The sequence below is a fragment of the Lonchura striata genome, chromosome 6, assembly GCF_046129695.1.
Source record: "Lonchura striata isolate bLonStr1 chromosome 6, bLonStr1.mat, whole genome shotgun sequence".
Lineage (NCBI taxonomy): Eukaryota > Metazoa > Chordata > Aves > Passeriformes > Estrildidae > Lonchura > Lonchura striata.
Window position 1 is genome coordinate 64,545,655 of NC_134608.1, and position 20,000 is coordinate 64,565,654.

At 52.5% G+C, this 20,000-nt stretch overlaps 1 protein-coding gene across 1 annotated transcript in view; it reads left to right on the plus strand.

Annotated features, from left to right (window-relative positions):
* LOC144246548 (uncharacterized) overlaps window positions 1–20,000 on the plus strand; it is a 319,583-nt gene that overhangs the window by 38,301 nt on the left and 261,282 nt on the right. Inside the window, 3 exon segments of the mRNA XM_077784459.1 lie at window positions 6,332–6,351; window positions 9,182–9,861; window positions 10,622–10,624. Of these exon segments, the coding sequence (XP_077640585.1) occupies window positions 6,332–6,351; window positions 9,182–9,861; window positions 10,622–10,624 (703 nt within the window).

Genomic DNA, 20,000 nt, shown 5'->3' on the forward strand with positions numbered 1-20,000 from the left:
CCTTCCCCTTCAGTTACCTTGGTGTCTTCATGTTGCTCTTCTGTGTGCCTGCCCTGTGTCCTTTTCTCTCACTGGAGGGAGGATGGCAGCACTGGCAGAGTCAATATCTCCCGGGGCCTGCAGACGGTTCCATGACCCTGGCCGGGCTCGGTGGCCAATTCTAATTTTGGCCATGGTTCCTGAACATGAAGACCAGTTCTTTTCCATAGGAATGAAGGAACAGAGCCCCACTGTTTTAGGGGCAGAAGAGGCCTGACCACCAGAGGACAAGGGCAGCCAGAGCTGCCAGATTTTATTCTGAGAGATGCTCTTGAATATAGGGCATGTTTTAGGCAGAATGTCAGTATTGGCTATGGGCATCTGAAAAGATGGAGAATTCTTTTCCATAGCAAGAAATGCACAGATCCCCAGTGCTCCAGGAGCTGATGAGAGGCAGCCCTTGACATCCCAACATCAGCCAGACCTGTCAGGTGGCCCCTGGGAGGCCAAGCCAGTCAGACCTGGTCCATGTTCCCTCGCTTCCATGGGGCCCCACAGTGTCCCAATGGTCCCTTGCTTCCAGGAGGACCTGAAGTGTCACAATGCCCCCTTGGTGACACCAGGCCCTGAAGGGTCAGAATGGTCTCCATGGTTCCATCAGGCCCCACAGAGTCATAATGGTCTCTGGGTCCATGAAGCCCCACGGCGTCACCATGGCCCCTTGGTTCCATGGGCTCCAGTGGTGCCACAATGATCCCCTTGGTTCCATGAGGTGCCACAGCGTCACAGTGATCTCCATGGGAAGGGAAGAACCGAGCCCCAGTGTGGCAGGGGCAGCCAGCAGAAGCCAAGGCCAGCTAGATTTGTCAGTACTGGCAGATTTTGTCTGGGAGGAACCCTTGGATATAGGGAATTTTAGACATGGAATCCCAATTTCATATATGAACACTTGGAGGAGAAGGGCTGTTCTTTGCATGGGAAGAAAAGTACAGAACAATGGTGTTTGAAGGGCAGATGAAAGGTGGCCACCAGAGCCCTAAGGCAGCCAGACCTCTCTGTTCTGGTAGCTTTTGTCTGGAAGCAACTCTTGGATATAGGGAATTTGGGAAGTGGAACTGCAAGTACGGCCATTTCTGTGTAGATAAGAAGGACGGTTCTTTTCCATAGGAAGGAAAGCACAGAGCTCCAGTGTTTCAAAAGCAGGTGAGAGGCAGCCCGTGTGTTTCAGAAGAGACCAAGGGCAGCCAGACCTTTCTGTCCTGGCTGCTTTCACTTGGGAGCATCCTTGGATGTACAGAGTTTTGGACGTGGAATCCCAGTTTTGGCCATGGGCACCTAGACAGGATGAATTATTTTTTCCTATAAGAAAAAGAAGTGTGAAGTCCAAGTGTCCTGGAAGATGATGAGAGGTGGCCCGCCTTAGGCCAAGCCAGCCAGACCTTGGCACCTTTCATCTAGGGGCTATCCTTGGACACAGGGCATTTTAGAGGGCAAATCTCAATTTTGGCTGTGGGCACCTGGACAGGAAGAAGAGTTCTTTTCATGAGGAAGGAAAGCACAGAGCCTCAGTGTTTCAGAGGCACATGAGTGCCAGCCCTCAGAAGCCAAGGCCAGCCAGACATGTCTCTGACCTATCTTAGCAGCTTTTGTCTGGGAGCTATCATTGGATATAGGAAATTCTGGAGGCAGATCCCAAATTTCATCCATGGGTGCATAGTTGAGATGGATGATTTCTTCCCATAAGAAAGAAAAGCACATGGTCCAAGAGTTTCAAAGGCAGATGAGAGATGGTCCCCAGGTGGCCAAGGCAGCCAGACCTGTCTCTCCTGGCAGATTTCATCTAAAAACAATCCTTGCAATATAAGAAAATTTGGAGAAGGAATCCTGGTTTTGGCCCTGGGTCCCTGGAAGAGCAGGACAGTTCTCTCCCAGAGGAAGGAAAGCCCAGAGCCCCAGTGCTTCAGGGACAGATGAGAAGCAGCCCTCGACATGCCAAGGTCAGCCAGACCTGTCAGGTGCTCCCCAGGAGGCCCAGACAGACAGACCCGTTCCATGTTCCCTTGGTTCCGTGGGACCCCACAGTGTCACAATGGTCTCCTTGGTTCCATGAAGCCCTGGAGTGTCACAATGTTCCCCTTGCTTCTGCAGTGTCACAATGGCCCCATGCTTCCATGAGGCCTTGGAATGTCACAATGGCTTCGTGGTTCCACAGAGCCCTGATGTGTCACTATGTCCCCTCGACTCCGTGTGCCCTCCCTGTGTCACAACGGCTCCTCTGTAACATTGCGGCTGCATAAGGTCACCATGGACCCTTGGTTTCTTGTGGTCTCTGAATTCCACAATGGTCTCCTTGATTCCATGAGGCAGCACAGTGTCACCATGGCCCCGTGGTTCCATGAGGTTCCCCAGTGTCCCCGTGGTCGCTGTCAGAGGCTGGATGAGATCCATGTCCCAAGACACCTTGGGATGCTCGGAATGCCCGTGTGGGGCCGGGGGCGGGTCCGGCCTTGGTTTGTGGTGGGACAGAGCCCCGCCCCCAGCCTGGCCTGGCAGAGCTGTCAATCACACAGCAGGGGCAGTGCTGATTGGCTGAGCTGTCAACCAATTACACACCAGCAGCTGGTGCCTCCCCTGACTCTGATTGGGCAATCACCTGGCAGTCCCACCCCAGGGGCGGGCCCATGGAGGCCCAGGGGGTTAAAAGCCGGAGCACGAGGCCAGCCCATGGTCTGGATCCTGCCTTCTCCTGGGGTTCCTCTGTTGGTGATTCTGGAACCCGAGCAGTTGGTGCCTGTGTGCGTGTCTTTCTATAGATCAGCTGCCTTTCTGCTGTTCTCTATTTCTTCTCCTTCTAATCCTGCTTACCTCGAACATTTTTTGGTAATTTAACATCTTGAGGGTTAAAGGTTTTTAGGTAAAGTGGGCAAAGTTAATGGAGTTAATGCTATGATAAGAGTTTTATGTTGAAGTGGATGTTGTATGAAACCCTTTGCTCAAGCTCCTTGATTGTCTATATTTTGCCAGTAAAAATTTGTGTCATTTTGACCTCTTAGCTCTGTTGGTTGGAGCATGGTGCTGGTATCGCCCAGGTTGTGGGTTTAATCCCAGTTTGGGTCATTCACTTAAGAGCTGAACTTGATGATCCTTGTGGGTCCCGTCCTACCAAAATATTCTTTGCATCTGGCCATGATGAGAATATCTGGCTGGTGTTTCTCTTGTGCAACAAAATCAAGTAAAGGAACCTTTGGTGGCCCCAAAGTGTTCTGGGGTGTTACAGCCCTGCAGACTCACAATGGCCTCTTGTTTCCATGAGGCCCCACAGTGTCACACTGGCCCCTTGGTTCCATGAGGATCTGCAGGGTCACACAGGTTTGTGGCATTTGTCCTTGCTGCCCCTCACATCCCCCTGCCCCACAAACAGCCCCAAGCCACCCGTGAGGGACAGGCCCTGCTGTGCCAGGCTGGGCTCAGGGCTTGGCCTTTCTGCTTCCCCCAACCAGCCCAGGCCTTGCTCAGCATTGCAGTTCCCTGCTCTGAGCCTTGGGCTCCCTGCAATCCTGGCCTCAAGGATCTGCTCTCCCCAGTCCCTGGTAGCCTTTGGCAGTCCCTACCCTCAGTGGGGCCCCGTGATGCTTCAAGGGACTTGGACTTTTGCTTCTGACTCCTTGAGCAGATTTTTCAGTCTTCTCTCAGTGCCTGAGTCTCCTGGACTCAGCTGAAGATCCATTGTAGGGCTCATTAAAGTACACAAAACCCTCGTTGGGGCGGGCTTCCTCTTCCTGCAATTCTTTACAAGTTTTCAGGCCCTGTACAGCAGATTGGAGTCAGTTTAAAGATCCTTTAAGAAGAGAGATTTAATAAAACATTAATTATTTATTTTAACAGAGCATTTTTTATATCCCAGTTCAGAGAAGAGCTGATAGAAGCATTCCCCAGGTGATCTTGACACTGAAGTTCTCCTTAGGAGGTCTGGGCATGTAGAAGAATGAGCAGCCTGAGGGCTGACCCTGTTTGGACAAGCTGCTCCTCACCCCCAGGCTCACCATGTCTGACATTGCCCACCTGGCACTGACATCCCTTTGCCCTGCAGCAGAACCTTGTCCCTGAGCTCTGCAGCTCCATGTCCCAGCCCATTGAACCGTGTCCCACCTGCTCTCCTCAGGGCTCTGCCTGCACACAGGCCCAGGAGAAGTTATCCTCGTGGGAAGGAAAGAATGGAAAAGCCTGAGCAGGTTTCCTGAACAACAAACCCTTTTGTAGTGCGGCAATGCGCTCCCCTCGCCGCGATTCCCCGAGCGGTGCCGTGCTGGGCTGCGAGAGGGAAGAGAACGGGCGGCCGCTCCCCCTGTGAAGCTCTGCAGTCCCAGTCGGTGGTGCGGGAACAGACGGAGGCGACACGGGACTTGGGGGTGAACAGGATGGTTTTATTCAGTGAGCCCCAAGACCCCCTCAGGGGCGGGAGCAGAGGTTTTATACAAGAATTCAGGGAGATGGGTGTAGGAACAGCAACCAATGAGGGAACAGCAACCAATGAGGGAACAGCAGGGGAGAAGTTTAGGGCAGAACTAACATATCACAAACCTATCAGGGGGAGCAGGGAAGTGAAATAACACAAAATAAGCAATAAGGTTTTGAGTCTCACTAAACAGACAGGGAATGCTCTGAAGCAGAGGAGGGGGCTAGGATGAATGACAGGGAAGGTTCCAGGGAAAGGGGCAGGGAAAGGGAGGATTGACAACTTGGAGATGAGGGGGTTAGGGGAGAGCTAGGGAAGACTGACAACTGGGGAGAGGCAGAGATTACGGATGGGGGCGGGGGGGGGAAACAGATATTGAACAAAAATCAAATTAAAGACACACCACCGCAAAACCCCACTCAGGAGCCACCTGCTCAGTACAGGCTGTCTGGAGTGGTGTCACCTTTCTACAAGGGACAGTGTTACCAGAAATGATCTCTGGAAGCAGAATTCTCTGAGTCTCCCAGCTGAATTCTCTGTCCCTGTCCTTTCCCTGGACCTCTGTTGCAGATGGAAGCTGCTGGTGCCATCCTCACCTTTAACCTCTTTCTAGAATGCAGGCAGATATTCCCAGCAGTGTTAAGCCGGATTTGCTCAATGTTTCTATAAATCTTCTGTGTCCCCCATGGAACAAAGGGGTCATTTTGGCACTGAGGGGGTGACGTGGAAGCAAGGAGTCAATTGTGACCCTGGGGTCCCATGGAACCAAAAGGCCACGGTGACACAGCAGGGCCACGTGGATCCAGTGGCCCATTGTGACACTGTGAATCCAAGGAGACCATGGAGACACCCCCAGAACCTCATGGAACCAAAGAGTCCATGGTGACCCAGCGGGGCTGCATGGAGCCAATGGTCCATGGTGACACTGCCCATCCAAGGAAGCCATTTGGACACTGTGGAAGCTCATGGAGAGAGGTGGCCATTGTGACACCAAAGAACTTCATGACACCAAATATCCATGGGGACACAGCAGGGCATCATGGAACCCAGGAACTGCTGATGGCAGTGCAGAAACTCCTGGAACCAGGGGCTGTTGTGGCACTGCAGCACCAACACAGCTGCTGCACCTTGTCCCCTGCCCTGCACAGCTCCTTGGCAGGCACGGCAGGAGCAGCACCCTGGGAGCCTCGGAAATGTCCCTCTGGGATCCATGGCACATGCTCTCAGGGGCTGGAATTCCAGTTCCCAGCCAGGAAAAGATGTTCCTGCCCTTGAAGGCAGAGCTCTTATGGAAGAGCCAAAAGCTGAGCGGAGCAAGATCCTACAGTGACATTTCACTGCCAGCATTCATAACTTCCCCCATGGTTGTTGTAGCTCATGGATTGGGAATGAAATCAGGGCAGGGTCTTTGGTGAGAGCTGCCCTGGTTTAAGGGAGACACTGAGAGAGAAACAGAGCAGGCAAAGGAAGGCAGGAGAGAAAGGAGGTGTTTTGGTTTGGAAACACAGGTGTCTTCTAAAGAAACCAGGAGCCTCCCCTAAAATGAAGAAATGTAGACTCTTTCTTTCTGAATTGCTATAAATTTGAAATTAAGGGGGGCTCTCAGGTAAAAATATGGGAGCAGGAATAACAGCTTTTTATTAGGGAAGAAAATGAAAATATGATCAATGCAGTGAACCAAAACAACACTGAGAGAGCCAGAATACAACCTGACACCCTGTTGGACAGGGTGTTGGCCACAATCCAATTGGAATTGTGGCTGCAGTCCTCCAGGAGTGTCCGGTGTGGTTCTGTTGGAGCAGTGATCCTATAGGAAAAGGTGTCTTCCTCTGAAGAGGAAGAGGCAGCTGTTCCTCTGAGAAATCCAGCCCAGAAAAAGCTGTGTTGGTGGGCCAGAATCTCCAGACCAGATGCAGGTAGGAATGCTTGGCTCCTCCCTCTGGGTGGAGTATCTCACAATGGGATGTTACAGTTCTTATCAGTCATGCAGTGACAATAGCCCATTATCAGCAGATGTCTCCCCTGAAGGAGGATTGATTGTGGAAGAGATAAGGAAAAACTGCCCACTTAACACAGGACAACTGCCATACAGTTGGAAATAGAACACATCTTACTTTTCAGTCTGGGACAGGAGGTCACAAATAAATTCAGCTGAGAAGGCGGCACTCTGAAAATCAAATCAGAACTGACAGAAAATGAATGGGACAGAAATCAATAATTCTGATAGTTTTACTTATTATCAAAATAAATCACACCCACCCAGCCTCACACAATCCTGAACCCACAACCTCAAATTTGGATCTCACTTCTCCCGATCACCTTCCAACCCCATCTCATCCTGGAGGCTGAGGAATTGAGCAATTTTGGCATGGGACTGAGGTGGGAACCAGCCATTTTGAGGTGGGATTGAGTCACTTTGAGGTGACAGACCAATCCACCTTGGCTTTTGGAGTGCAAAGATATGGAGAATACTACCAGATATCCCCCAAGAACCCACAAATCCTCCAGAATATGTTCCCAAACAGTAAATTCCACCTCAAATACCTCTAAAATGGTGGGACTTCTGACATCTCTGGTCAATACTCTTTTTAGTCATTTTTCAGGTGTTTTTAAGAGATAAAGACAAATCAGAAGTAAATTAGGGCCAAACCAAAACCAGAGACCCCTTGAGCATCGCCTGGACACTGGACAAAACAAACTTAGAAGAAATCAAATTTAACCCTACATAAAATGCCTTGAGGAAGTTTTGCTCTTCCCACAAGTCACTTCTGATGGAAACACAAACAAATCCCAAACATTAATAGACCAACAACAGAAGCAATTCCGTGGTAATTCCAAATTTCATCAGTTTCTGCACAGCTGGCAGGTTCCAAAAAATGAAATATGGAAATTTGACCCAATACAGATTATTAAAAGGAAGGGAACAGTCTGTGTAGCTGTCACAAAGGTGACAGGGATGAAGAAAATAATGATTCTTCCCCCAAGCATGTAAATTCAAAAGTTATTTGGGAAAAACTTGAGCTGGGCTTCTTGTAGGACTTCAGTAGCCTTGTGTTTCTCACCTTGGGGTGAATGATCCTTGTCAGTCTCGCTGGTATCATTTGGTCCCTTTCCTCCAGAGATTTTAACAGACTTTTCAAAGAAGGAAAACAAAATATTTTCTTTACCCTGGCCACCCACAACTTCCACTTTCCTCATAAGGTCTCCCAAAAGTCGCTCAGAGGAAGCTGCATCCAAGTTTCCAAGAGTTCCTCCGGAAAGAGGCAGAACCTCCGCGAGGAGGAAACCATGCCGTTGTCAAAGGAACTTGGGGTCAGACAACAGTGCCCTGAACTCACTGTGCAAAATAATGTTGCAATCTGGATAATAAAATTGTTAGAGAGATGTCCCTGCCCCAATTAAGGTGCTCACAAGACCAAATCCAAAGTGGATTTTATTGACCAGTAAATGTGAGGTAGAGAGAGATGGAAAGAAAGAAAAAAGGGGGGAGAGCAAGGGAGTGACAGGGACAGAGATCTCCCCTGGGGCGGGGCAAGTGTGACATTGTCCCCTATGTGCGTGGCCTTCCCAGGGTGGGGGTTTTACACCTGAGCCAGTTTGGGTAAGGGGGGTGGTGTTCACCCCCCACCCCGAGCAGGGATTGCCTCACTGTTTCAGGTTACAGTGTCAGATGTAACCAAAAGTGTTTTCAGTCCCCATCTCCATAAACTGTTATCAACAGGTGGGGCAGTGTTCTTTATCTCTTCCATGGCTCAGCCCTGATAACGCCCTCCAGGGGCCATCTTCTGTTAATGGGCCATTGAGTGTCACTGCAGCACTGATAAAATTACATCATCCCATTGTGGGATGCTCCGCCCAGGGGGAGGAACCAAGCATTCCTACCTGGATATAATCTCACAATTTGCAACACCACAACCACCTTGCCTACTGGATTCCCAGAGGACAAGAGCTCCATAAGCACCACTGGACCTTCAGAGAAAGACCAGACACTTCTACAGGATCACTGCTTTGACAGAATCACTTTCATCACTCCAGCCGGACTGCAGCCACCATTTCATCAGACAGCTACCACCACCCTGACCAACGGGTTGTCAGGTTATATCCTGGCTCTGTCAGATTAATCCAGTGTTTCTGTATCATTGCCTTGATCTTAATTTTCTTACTCAATTGTCATTCTGGCTTAGACTCTCCCCCTGGTTTGCCTTCAAACCACTACAAAACTCACTGTACTCATTCCTTGTTTTCCTCCAAAAACAGGATTTCCCATACCCAAACGTTTCCCAGATGGAGAAGGTTGCGAGGAAGAGGAAGATGCCCTGGGACACCGAGGCAGGTGAGGAGGAAGTTAGTGCCCCTTTCCCCCTCTCTCCTGCTCCATCTCCCAGCCCAGCCTGGCCCCCAGCTGCAGGACAGCCCCGCTGCCGGTGCCCTCCTGCTGGAGATACTCTGGGGGGATCTCCTTGCCCTTCCCTGTGGCATGGAGGCAAATCCCATCCTCTCCTTGTCCTTCCTCCCCCAGATCAGGAGCTGAGGATGGAGACCAGGAAGGACAAATCCCTCATGGAAGAGGCCGTTTTGAGCAACTCCACAGCGCAGGAATTCAACAGGGAGGAAAATCCCTGGAGATCCCACTGGAGGAGGGGCTGCAAGCCCAGTCCAGGATGCTCTGAGGAGGAAAGACACACTCTGGGCCAGGAAGGTGGGCAGAGCTTCAGCCAGAGCTCAGTGCTGGTGGTCCCTGAGAAGCTTCCTGATGGGGAGAAGCCCTACAAGTGCTTGGAGTGTGGGAAGAGCTTCAGGCGAAGCAACAATCTGAAACGACACTTGATGATCCACACTGGGGAATGGCCCTACGAGTGTGGAGAGTGTGGGAAGGGCTTCAGCTGCAACTCCCACCTTGTCAGCCACTTACACATCCACACTGGGGAGAGGCCCTACAAGTGTGGGGAGTGTGGGAAGGGCTTCAGGCGGAGCTCCGACCTCATAATCCACCAATGCATCCACACTGGGGAGAGTCCCTACGAGTGTCCCGAGTGTCAGAAGAGGTTTCACAATAGCTGCAATCTCCTTGTACATCAGCGGATTCACAAGGATGAGAGGCCCTTCCGCTGCCCTGACTGCAGGAAGGGCTTCAAACACAACTCCACCCTCGTCACACACCAGCGCATCCACACTGGGGAGAGGCCCTACATGTGCCCCACTTGTGGGAAGAGGTTTCAGAGCAGCTCCCATCTCCTCCGGCATGAGCGGATTCACTCCGAGGAGAGGCGCTTCCTCTGCCCTGACTGTGGCAAGGGCTTCAAGCGCAACTGCCACCTTGTCAGGCACTGGCGCATCCACACCAGGGAGAGGCCCTACTTGTGTCCCCAGTGTGGGAAGAGCTTCACCCAGAGATCTCACTTGACCAAACACCAACGGAGCCACCGGTAAGGGAAGCCCTGAAAATTCCCCAGATGCAGGAAGAGCTTTGTGCACTGATCCAGTTTCATCGCCCATTGGAGGACCCTGTTGGGAAGAGCCCTGGTGATCCATGTTCCCTGTGATCCATGCTGGGAAGACACCTGTCCCTTTCCTTGCCCCTGCCAATGGCCTGTGTCTTGGTTCGACAAGACAGGAGTCTGTGGAAGAGGGCAAAGCCTCCTGTGCAATGGAGAACGGCAAACCCCCCTCCCTCTGAATTACCAGGATCTTTAAATTAAAAGGCTCTCAGGCAAAGATGTGGGAATGGGAGTAACAATTCTTTACTAGGAGAAAACTAGACAACAATTTAAAAAAGGCAAATGCAATCGGTACAAACAAAACCAGTGAAAAAGTCCACAACCTGGGGATTCAGGGTGCCAGTGGCAGTTCTGCTGGGACAATTGCTTCCCTTGCAGTGGCTGACGAATTGCAGCTGCAGTGGTGATCTTTAGAAGGGTATAGTTTTCCTCTGAAGATCTGGTGGCAGTGGGGCCGGTCCTCCTCTGCGCCGGGGTTGCCTCTGAGCTCCGCTGCCGTCGCCTCAGCGCGCGCCGGCTGCTTCGCTGCGAGATCCCGCGAAGAAAGAGAGCGAGCTGCTTCTCTCGGAGTCCCGCCCAGAGAGCTGCCTCCTCTCCCCAAAAAGCTACCCCTTTAAACAATATTAGAGTGCTTGGCTTCCCCCTCTGGGTGGGACCCCTCACGGTGTTACATTTACCAGCCCGGCAGTGAGTCAGTCAATAGTGTATAAACAAACCATTGCCTCTACGGGGCAAACCATTGTCTCTGAGAGAGATAACAAAAACCTGTCCAACCGGTTTGCCTTCAACAGATGGCAAATGGAATACAAGCTTATCTTACAACCCAGGACAGCCTGATATGGGATTGAAGGACATGAGGGTCTGGCCATGGCCCTGTCACTACATTCACTCCCACCTCAGGTCATTACCGGGGCAGGAAAGGGACTGTCTCTCTCTGTCTCTCCCTGAGGAGAAGGGTGTCCTTGCCATGCAGGAGGAAACACGTGGAAAAAAAAAAATACAATTGATGGTGATGTAGTTTTCCCTGTAACTGGTTTTTCTTATCCCTTCTGTTGTTAATATTTTTTCTGTTTCTGTTTGTTCCTTATCTTGTTGCTGTTCCCAGTAAATTGTTCTTATCCCAGCCTGAGATCTTTCCCTTTTTTCCTTCAATGGAAGGTGGGAGGGCAATGAGTGCCTGCGGGGTTTGAGTGGGAGCAGGAAATTGAGAAATGCCATTCCTGAACCCCGGCCTGTGGAAACCAAGCATCCCAGCTGATGCCAGCCCTGGTGGCCATGGCAGCAGCCTTGGGAGCGGGTCCCTGGCTGGGGCTGAGGGAACCTCTTCACTCTGGTGCCCAGGGACAGGAGTGGAGGGAGCGGCTGCAGCTGAGTCGGGGCAGGCTTAGGTTGGATCTCAGGAAAAGGTTTTTGCCCAGAGGCTGCTGGGGCACTGCCCAGGCTCCCCAGGGAAGGGTCCCAGCTCCAGGGCTCTCTGAGCTCCAGCAGTGTTTGGACAGCGCTGCCAGGCCCAGGCTGGCAGTGTTGGGGTGTCCTGTGCAGGGCCAGCAGTTGCACTCGAGGATCCTGATGGGTCCCTCCCAGCTCAGCCAATTCTGTGATTCTGGGATCCATGACCCTGGGGATGGGAGTGCCAATGGTTGCCATGGCAACGGGCTCCAGGCCTGAGCTGGTGTCCATGGCAACCACCCCTGGCATGGGGTCTCCATGGAGCTGCCCAGGGACTGACCATAGCAACAGGGGCTGGGGATGGTTGCCATGGAAACTGACCATAGAAAAATGTTTCCTGGAGATGGTTGCCATGGAAACTGACCATAGCAACAGGGTTTCCTGGTGATGGTTGCCTCCTTAGCATGAGATTTGTCACAGGATCTCAGAGGGGTTCCATGGGGACTTTCCAAGAGTCTCCAGGCTGTTCAAGAGCAGGAATGTCACACACAGAGACAGGGGCTCCATGGAGACCTCCCAAGGGTTTCTGGGGATGGCAAAGAGCCGTGTGGTCAGAGGCAGTCACAGCCATTCCATGGTGACATCCCAGGGCACCTTGGGCTGCAAAGGCATCGATCTGTCACAGGCACTCACGGGGGCTCCACAGTGACATCCCAGGAGTCCCCAGGCTGCCAAAGAGCCAGGATGTCACACACACTCCTGTCATGTGCAGAGTGGGAGCTTCAGGCAAAAGCTTTATTTCATTATTGGAGAAACTCCTGCTGAGTCATGAGATGGAGACACACAGCAGCCACCATGGGTTCTAAAAGCCCTGCAGAGCCCCCAGACTTCTAAAATTCCTTTTAAGAGAGGAGACTGAGAGTGACTGGATCCAATCCCGGCCCCAGAATTTGTCAAAGATTTATGTATAAACGATTGGACAGGTAGAATTGAACAATCTGTCAATGCAATTGGTCCCACAGGATTAATGATGGAATACCAGATATATTTATATAAATACAATCAGATCATGACTAGACAGTAAGCTTTTAACCAGAGTTATTTACTCCACAGTCCAGAATCTATAACAATTATAGGATATTCTGCTCTAGGAAGCAATTTTGAAGTCAGCAGGGCCTTGCTGGAGTTGTTTGAGCCCATTGCAGGCAGAGCCTCCTGCTCCAGCAGGAACTGCCTTTCCTGTGCCAGGAGCAGGGCAGGTCCCGCTGCAGGAACAGCCCCAGGCCAGCCCCAGCACAGGGAAGGCCTCGGGCACAAGGGCAGAGTGCCGTGCTGGGAGCTGTGCCAGGGACAGCCCGAGGCACCAAAGGCACCTTGGCAGCAGCAGCTGCTTGCAGGGCATGGCCAGAAGCCTCCCTTGGCAACCCAGCCTGGTGGCCAGCGCTGCAGAGCTGCTGCCTCAGGGCTCATTTCTGGCTGGGCTCTGAAAAGCCACTTCTGCTCCAGGAGCCTGACTGGGAAACCATTGGCCCAGCACCTTGGGGACAAGATATTATCAACAAAACTCTTCATGCCAGCAGAGACAAGGCAGGGGCAGAGGAAAGGGGAGAGCCAGGCCCAGGGGACAGGGCTGCCATGGTGATGGCTGTGAGGTCACTGCCCTGCAGCAGCCTGGCTGCCCTCAGCAGACATTTTGGCCAGAACTGTTGTGAGGGCACCCAGCACATCCAAGAACCCACACAACAGGAATTCCATCCTTGGGGAGGGGAGGGGATTTCACTGGGTCAGGTTGCACACACTCCCTGATTTTTGAGCATTCCTGGGATGGGAAATCCACTTCTCTGGAAAATCATTTGCCATTTTGTGCCACTCTCATCACTGTAAATATTTCCTCCTTCTAACAAATTTAAATCCACTCTCATTCAGTTTAGAGATATTTACCACTGTTCTGTCACTGCTAGACTTGGGAGAAAATAACTTTGATAACTATTTTTCCATTTTCACAGACCTTGGGGAGGACCCAAATATCTCCCAAGATGGGGTTTGAAGGCTTCATCACATAACGAGCAGGTAGAGGCTGCAGGCTCTGGGCTCAGTTGTGTGCAGACTGAGGACAGAACAGGAGTAGCCTGGGAAGGATTGAAGGGTGGTTCCACAGATGCTGGAGTTTTATTTCATTGCATAAAACAGCCGGAGAAAGAAATAATGGCACCAAAGGTGTAGAGTGCCCCTGCCCAATGAGGTGGGAATTTTACCCAGACACAGCATCCGGCGAGAGTGTGACTTAAAGAAGATTCCACCCCTCCACGCTGTGGGGTGTGCCCTTGAAAGCCTGGGAAAAGACACTCTACCCTATCTGATCAAATGAGGAATGGCCCCAGAATGTTCTTATTTTTCTGTACCCTTATTGGCTTAAATTGTGCTGCAATGTCCCCACTGTAGTTTTTTCCATTGATTGTCCTCCTCAATCCACCACTTTGCAGTCTCCTGCTCCTCTTAATATTGGACCTTGATCCTAAACTCCACCCCTACCCTGTAATATAAAAGTCTTGACCCTACCACCTCGTTTCTTGTGTATGTCCCTGGGAAAATGAAGAGTCCTCAGTTTTCTAAAGCAAGACCTGTCCTGTTGCCTTCCTTTCCCTGTTGGTCATTGGTGTCTGCCTGAGGTCTGAGACTCTGGGGCCTGGGGCAGTTGTTGTGCCTTTTGCTGCAGCAGAACACAAGAGTGCTTTCCTCCCTATGGAAAAAAGAACCGTCCTTATCTATGCAGAAATTGCGGGAATTGGGCTTCCAACTCCCAAATTCCCTATATCCAAGGGTTGCTTTCAGACAAAAGCTACCAGGAAAGAGAGGTCTGGTTGCCCTTGGCCCCTGGTGGCCGCCTTTCATCTGCCCCTCTAACACTGGTGTTCCATGCTTTCCTTCCTATGGAAAGAACCATCCTCCTCCAAGTGTCCATGTCTGGAATTGGGATTCCACCTATAAAATTCCCTATATCCAAGGGTTGCTCCCAGACAAAATCTGCCAGTACCATCAAGTTTGGCTCCCATTGGCCTCTGGTGGCTGCCCCTGCCACACTGGGGCTCGGTTCTTCCCTTCCCATGGAGATCACTGTGACACTGTGGGCATCTCATGGAACCAAGGGGATCATTGTGGCACCACTGGAGCCCATGGAACCAAGGGGCCATGGTGACACCGCGGGGCATCATGGACCCAGAGACCATTATGACTCTGTGGGGCCTGATGGAACCATGGAGACCATTCCTACCCTTCAGGGCCTCATGTCACCAAGGGGGCATTGTGACACCTCAGGGCCTCCTGGAAGCCTGCAAGCTCTGGCTGTCCTTGTCCTCTGGTGGTCACCTCTCATTCCCCCAGGAAACATTGGCACACTGTTCCTTCATTCCTGTGGTAAAGAACCGGCCTTCATGTCCAGGGACCATGGCCAAAATTAGAATTTGGCCTCCCAATTTCCGTGTATCCAAGGATGCTCCTACACAAAAGTAGCCAGGACAGACAGGTCATGCTGGCCCTGTCATCTGGTGATTTTCTTAGACTCTGATCTGAATGTTTTCATTTGAAAACACCTTGGAGAGGGCCCAGAGATCTCCCAAGGAGGGGTTCTGAGCCCTTGGGCACATAGCCACTGCATATGGACAAAGGAGCTCTGTGCTCTGTGCTGCCATGGTGGTTTTGCATAATGGAAGGGATGTCCTGGGAGAAGCTGCTAGCAGTTTCCTCTGTGTCTGACAAAAACCAATCAGTAATTAGCTTTGAGAGCTGACAATCTGTTAAAGCACTAAGGAAGCTGCAGACGCCTCTGTGCAGACACAAGTTAGAGATGAGAAAGCCTGGCTGGGTCTCTCTCCCTTCTGGCCCCACAGAGGTGCCGAGGCCGGCCCAGCCCCGTCTCGGCCGTGGGGCCGGGCGGCTCCTGCCGTGGGGCCGAGCCCCTTCCCAGGGAGCCGCCAGGTGCCATCGACTGCCGGGCAGGGCAGGGGAGGCCGCGGGGCCGAGGCCGGGCCGTGGCTGCGGGTGCTGACATCTGGCCCTGCCGAGCCCTGCCCCGCCGCCAGCCCGGGCCCGGCCAGGATCCGCCGGGCCCCAGGAGCAGCCCCGGGCCGGGCCGGCTCGGCCAAGGCTCTGCCGCCCTTGGGCTTCGCCCGCAGCCGGCGGGCAGGGCAGGAGAAGCCATCGGCCCCGGCCGTGCTGCTGCTGGGCTCTGGCCTGGCTGCTGAGATCCTGGCCCTGCCCCAGCGCGGCCCAGCCTGACACAGCCCCAGCGCAGCCGCTGCAGAAACCTCCATGGCAAAACAGCTCCGGCCGCAAGCACCGAGCCCGGCCGGGCTCACGGAACCATCTGCAGCCCCGGGAGATATTGACTCTGCCAGTGCTGCCATCCTCCCTCCCGTGAGAGAAAAGGACACAGGGCAGGCACACAGAGGAGCAGCATGGACACACCGAGGGCAGGGAAGAGGAAGTTGAGTCCCAGATGGGAGGGATGAGGAGATGCCTTGATCTTGGGGCTGGAATATTCTGGTTAAGCTATGGAGAAGGATGTCATTGATATATCAGACTCTCTTTTTCCCTGTAAGGCATTGAAAAGTATAGGGCAATGACTTGTTTCAGCAAAGGCCTCCATGCTAAAGTAAGGAAATGTTGAAGTAGCTGTGATCTCCCATGAGAGGCATGAACAGAGAAAGGGAGACCAGTGATGAGACCCTGTGCCCTCAGAGAGAGAAAAAGACCTCTGTTCCCAGAGATGAAGATGATTTCAGGAAGAGATGAAGCGAACCTTTGCTCTTAAACAGCTCATCTTTAAACTAATATCCCATAACTCGGCCTGGCCCATAAGCACAGCTGTGGGAAAAGGTGGGAAAAGATGGGAGGGACTTCTCGATTGCAGATTTCTCCAGGCAGCTGCTATTTGTGGAAATGAAAAGCCATGAGATAACTCTTTTCTTGTAGGGAAGTCTCCAAAACATTAACAAGAAGAACTTCTCTCCCGAAGTGAACTGAAGAAAGACTATTTTAGAGGTGGCAAAGTGACTGAAAATTCTAGGTTTTTTCTCTTTACATTGTCAGGTTGACAATGGAGACATGGAATCCCAGAGTTCCAGGTTCCTGGAATTCTAGAGTAATTGAATCTTGAGAACCACACACAGACGAGGAGGAGGAGGAGGAAGAGGAGAAGGAGGAAGAGGAGAGGGAGGAGGAATAGAAGGATGACGAGGAGGAGGAGGATGAGGAGGAGGAGGAAGAGGAGGAGGAGGAAGAGGAGAGGGAGGAGGAATAGAAGGAGGACGAGGAGGAGGAGGATGAGGAGGAGGAGGACAAGGAGGAGGAGGAGGACGAGGAGGAGGACGAGGAGGAGGACGCGGAAAAGTGCGAGGAGGAGGACAAGGAGGAGGAGGACGAGGAGGAGGATGAGGAGGACGACGAGGAGGAGGAGGAAGAGGAGGAGGAGGACGAGGAAGAGGAGGAGGAGGATGAGGAGGAGGAGTAGGTGGATGACGAGTAGGAGGAGGACAAGGAGGAGGAGGATGAGGACGAGGACGAGGAGGACGATGAGGACGAGGACGAGGAGGACGAGGAGGAGGAGGACGACGAGGACGAGGAGGACGAAGAGGACGAGGAGGACGATGAGGAGGACGAGGAGGAGGACGACGAGGAGGAGGAGGACGACGACGACGATGACCAAGAGGAGTTTGAAGATGAGGAGGAGGAATAGGAGGAGGAAGAGAGAGAACGAGGACAAGGAGGATGATGAGGAGAAGGAGAACAAGGAGGAAGAGGAGAATGAGGATGAGGAAGAGGAGGAGGAGGAGGACAATGACAAGGAGGATGAGGATGGGGAAGAGAAAGAGGAGGAGCAGGAGGAGGAAGAGGAGGAGGAGGAGGACGACAAGGACTAGGGCAAGCACAAGGAAGATGAGGAGGAGGAGGAGGACAAGGAAAAAGAGGAGGCAGAGAAGCATGAAGAGGAGGAATAGGAGGAGGAAGAGAGAGGACAAGGACAAGAAGGATGATGAGGATGAGGAGGAGGACAACGAGGAGGAGGAGGAGGAGGATAAGAAGGATGAGGACTAGGACAAGAAGGAGAAGGATGAGGATGAGGAAAAGGATGAAGATGCAGAAGACAAGGAGGACGAGGAGGTTGAGTAGGAGGAGGAGGAGGAGGAGGACGACGAGGACGAGGACGAGGACGAGGACGAGGACGAGGACGAGGACGAGGATGAGGACGAGGACGAGGAGGAAGACGAGGACGAAGAGGACGACGACCACAAAGACGACGACGAAGAGGAGGTGGAAGATGAGGAGGAGGAATAGGAGGAGGAAGAGAGAGAACAAGGACAAGGAGGATGAGGAGGAGGAGGAGGAGAACGAGGAGGAGCAGGAGGAGGAAGAGGAGGAGGAGGACGACAAGGACTAGGGCAAGCACAAGGAAGATGAGAAGGAGGAGGAGGACATAGAAGAGGAGGAGGAGGAGAAGAAGGATGAGGACGAGGACGAGGGGGAGAAGGATGAGGATGAGGAAAAAGATGATGATGAAGAGGACAAGTAGGAGGAGGAGGAGGAGTAGGAAAAGGAAGATGAACAGGAGGAGGAGGAAGACAAGGTGGAGAATAAAGAGGAGGAGGACAAGGATGAGGAGGACCAGGAGGAGAAGGACGATGAGGATGAGGATGAGCAAGATGGGGAGGATGAGGAGGAGGAAGAGGAGGAAGATGAGGAGGAGGAGGAGGAGAATGAGGATGAGGAGGATGATGAGGAGGATGAGGAGGATAAGGATGCGGAGGATAAGGAGGAGGAGGATGAGGAGGAGGACAAGGATGAGGAAAAGGACGAGGATGAGGAGGAAAAGGAGGACAAGGAGGAGGAGGATGAGGAAGACGAGGAGGAGGAGGAGGAATAGGAGGATAAAGAGGATGAGAATGATGATGTAGGGGAGGACAAGGAGGAGGAGGAGGAGGACTACGAGGACGAGGACAAGGAGCAGGAGGAGGAGGCGGACGACGACAAGGACAAGGAGGAAGAGGAGGATGAGGAGGACGAGGAGGACGAGGAGAAGGAGGAGGACGAGGACGAGGAGCAGGACGAGGAGGAGGACGAGGAGGAGGACGAGGAGGAGGATGAGGAGGAGGAGGAGGACGACGTCGACGACGAAGAGGAGGTGGAATATGAGGAGGAGGAATAGGAGGAGGAAGAGAGAGAACGAGGACAAGGAGGATGATGAGGGGGAGGAGGAGAACGAGGAGGAAGAGGAGAATTTGGATGAGGAGGAGGAGAAGGAGGACAATGAAAAAGAGGATGAGGATGTGGAGGAGAAAGAGGAGGAGCAGGAGGAGGAAGAGGAGGAGGAGAAAGATGACAAGGACTAGGGCAAGCACAAGGAAGATGAGGAGGAGGACAAGGAAGAGGAGGAAGCAGAGAAGCATGAAGAGGAGGAATAGGAGGAGGAAGAGAGAGGACAAGGACAAGGATGATGATGATGTGGATGAGGAGGAGGAGGGCAACGAGGAGGAGGAGGAGGAGAAGAATGATGAGGATGAGGATGAGGATGAGGATGAGGATGAGGATGAGGATGAGGATGAGGATGAGGAGGAGAAGGATGAGGATGAGGAAAATGGTGAAGATGCAGAGGACAAGGAGGATGAGGAGGAGGAGGAAGAGAAGGAGAAGGAAGATGAACAGGAGGAGGAGGAGGACAAGGAGGAGAATAAAGAGGAGGAGGACAAGGATGAGGAGGACCAGGAGAAGGACGAGGAGGAAGAGGATGAGCAGGATGGGGGCAAAAAGGAGGAGGAAGAGGAGGAAGATGAGGAGGAGGAGAAGGAGGGGAATGAGGATGAGGAGGACAATGAGGAGGATGAGGAGGATAAGGATGTGGAGGATAAGCAGAGGAGGAGGAGGATGAGGACGAGGAGGAGGACGAGGACGAGGAGGAGAAGGATGAGGATGAGGAAAAGGATGAAGATGCAGAGGACAAGGAGGACATCCTCCTCCTCGTCCTCCTCCTCATCCTCCTCGTCCTCCTGCTCATCCTTGTCCTCCTCCTCGTCCTTGTCCTCCTCCTCCTACTCTTCCTCCTCCTCCTCCTCGTCCTCCTCATCCTCCTCCTCCTCCTTGTCCTGGTCCTCCTCCTACTCGTCCTCCTTGTCCTCCTCATCCTCATCCTTTTCCTCATCCTTGTCCTCCTCCTCATCATCCTCCTCCTTATCCTCTGTATCCTTATCCTCCTCATCCTCCTCATTGTCCACCTCATCCTCATTCTCCTCCTTCTGCTCCTCCTCATCTTCCTCCTCTTCCTCCTCCTCGTCCTCCCCATCCTGCTCATCCTCATCCTCCTTGTCCTTCTCCTCCTGGTCCTCCTCATCCTTGTCCTCCTCCTCATTATTCTCTTCCTTCTCCTCCTCCTCCTCCTCCTACTCAACCTCCTCGTCCTCCTTGTCCTCTGCATCTTCATCCTTTTCCTCATCCTCATCCTTCTCCTCCTCGTCCTCGTCCTCATCATTCTTCTCCTCCTCCTCCTCCTCCTCATCCTCATCATCCTCCTTGTCCTTGTCCTCTCTCTTCCTCCTCCTATTCCTCCTCTTCATGCTTCTCTGCCTCCTCCTCTTCCTTGTCCTCCTCCTCCTCCTCCTCATTGTCCTTGTGCTTGCCCTAGTCCTTGT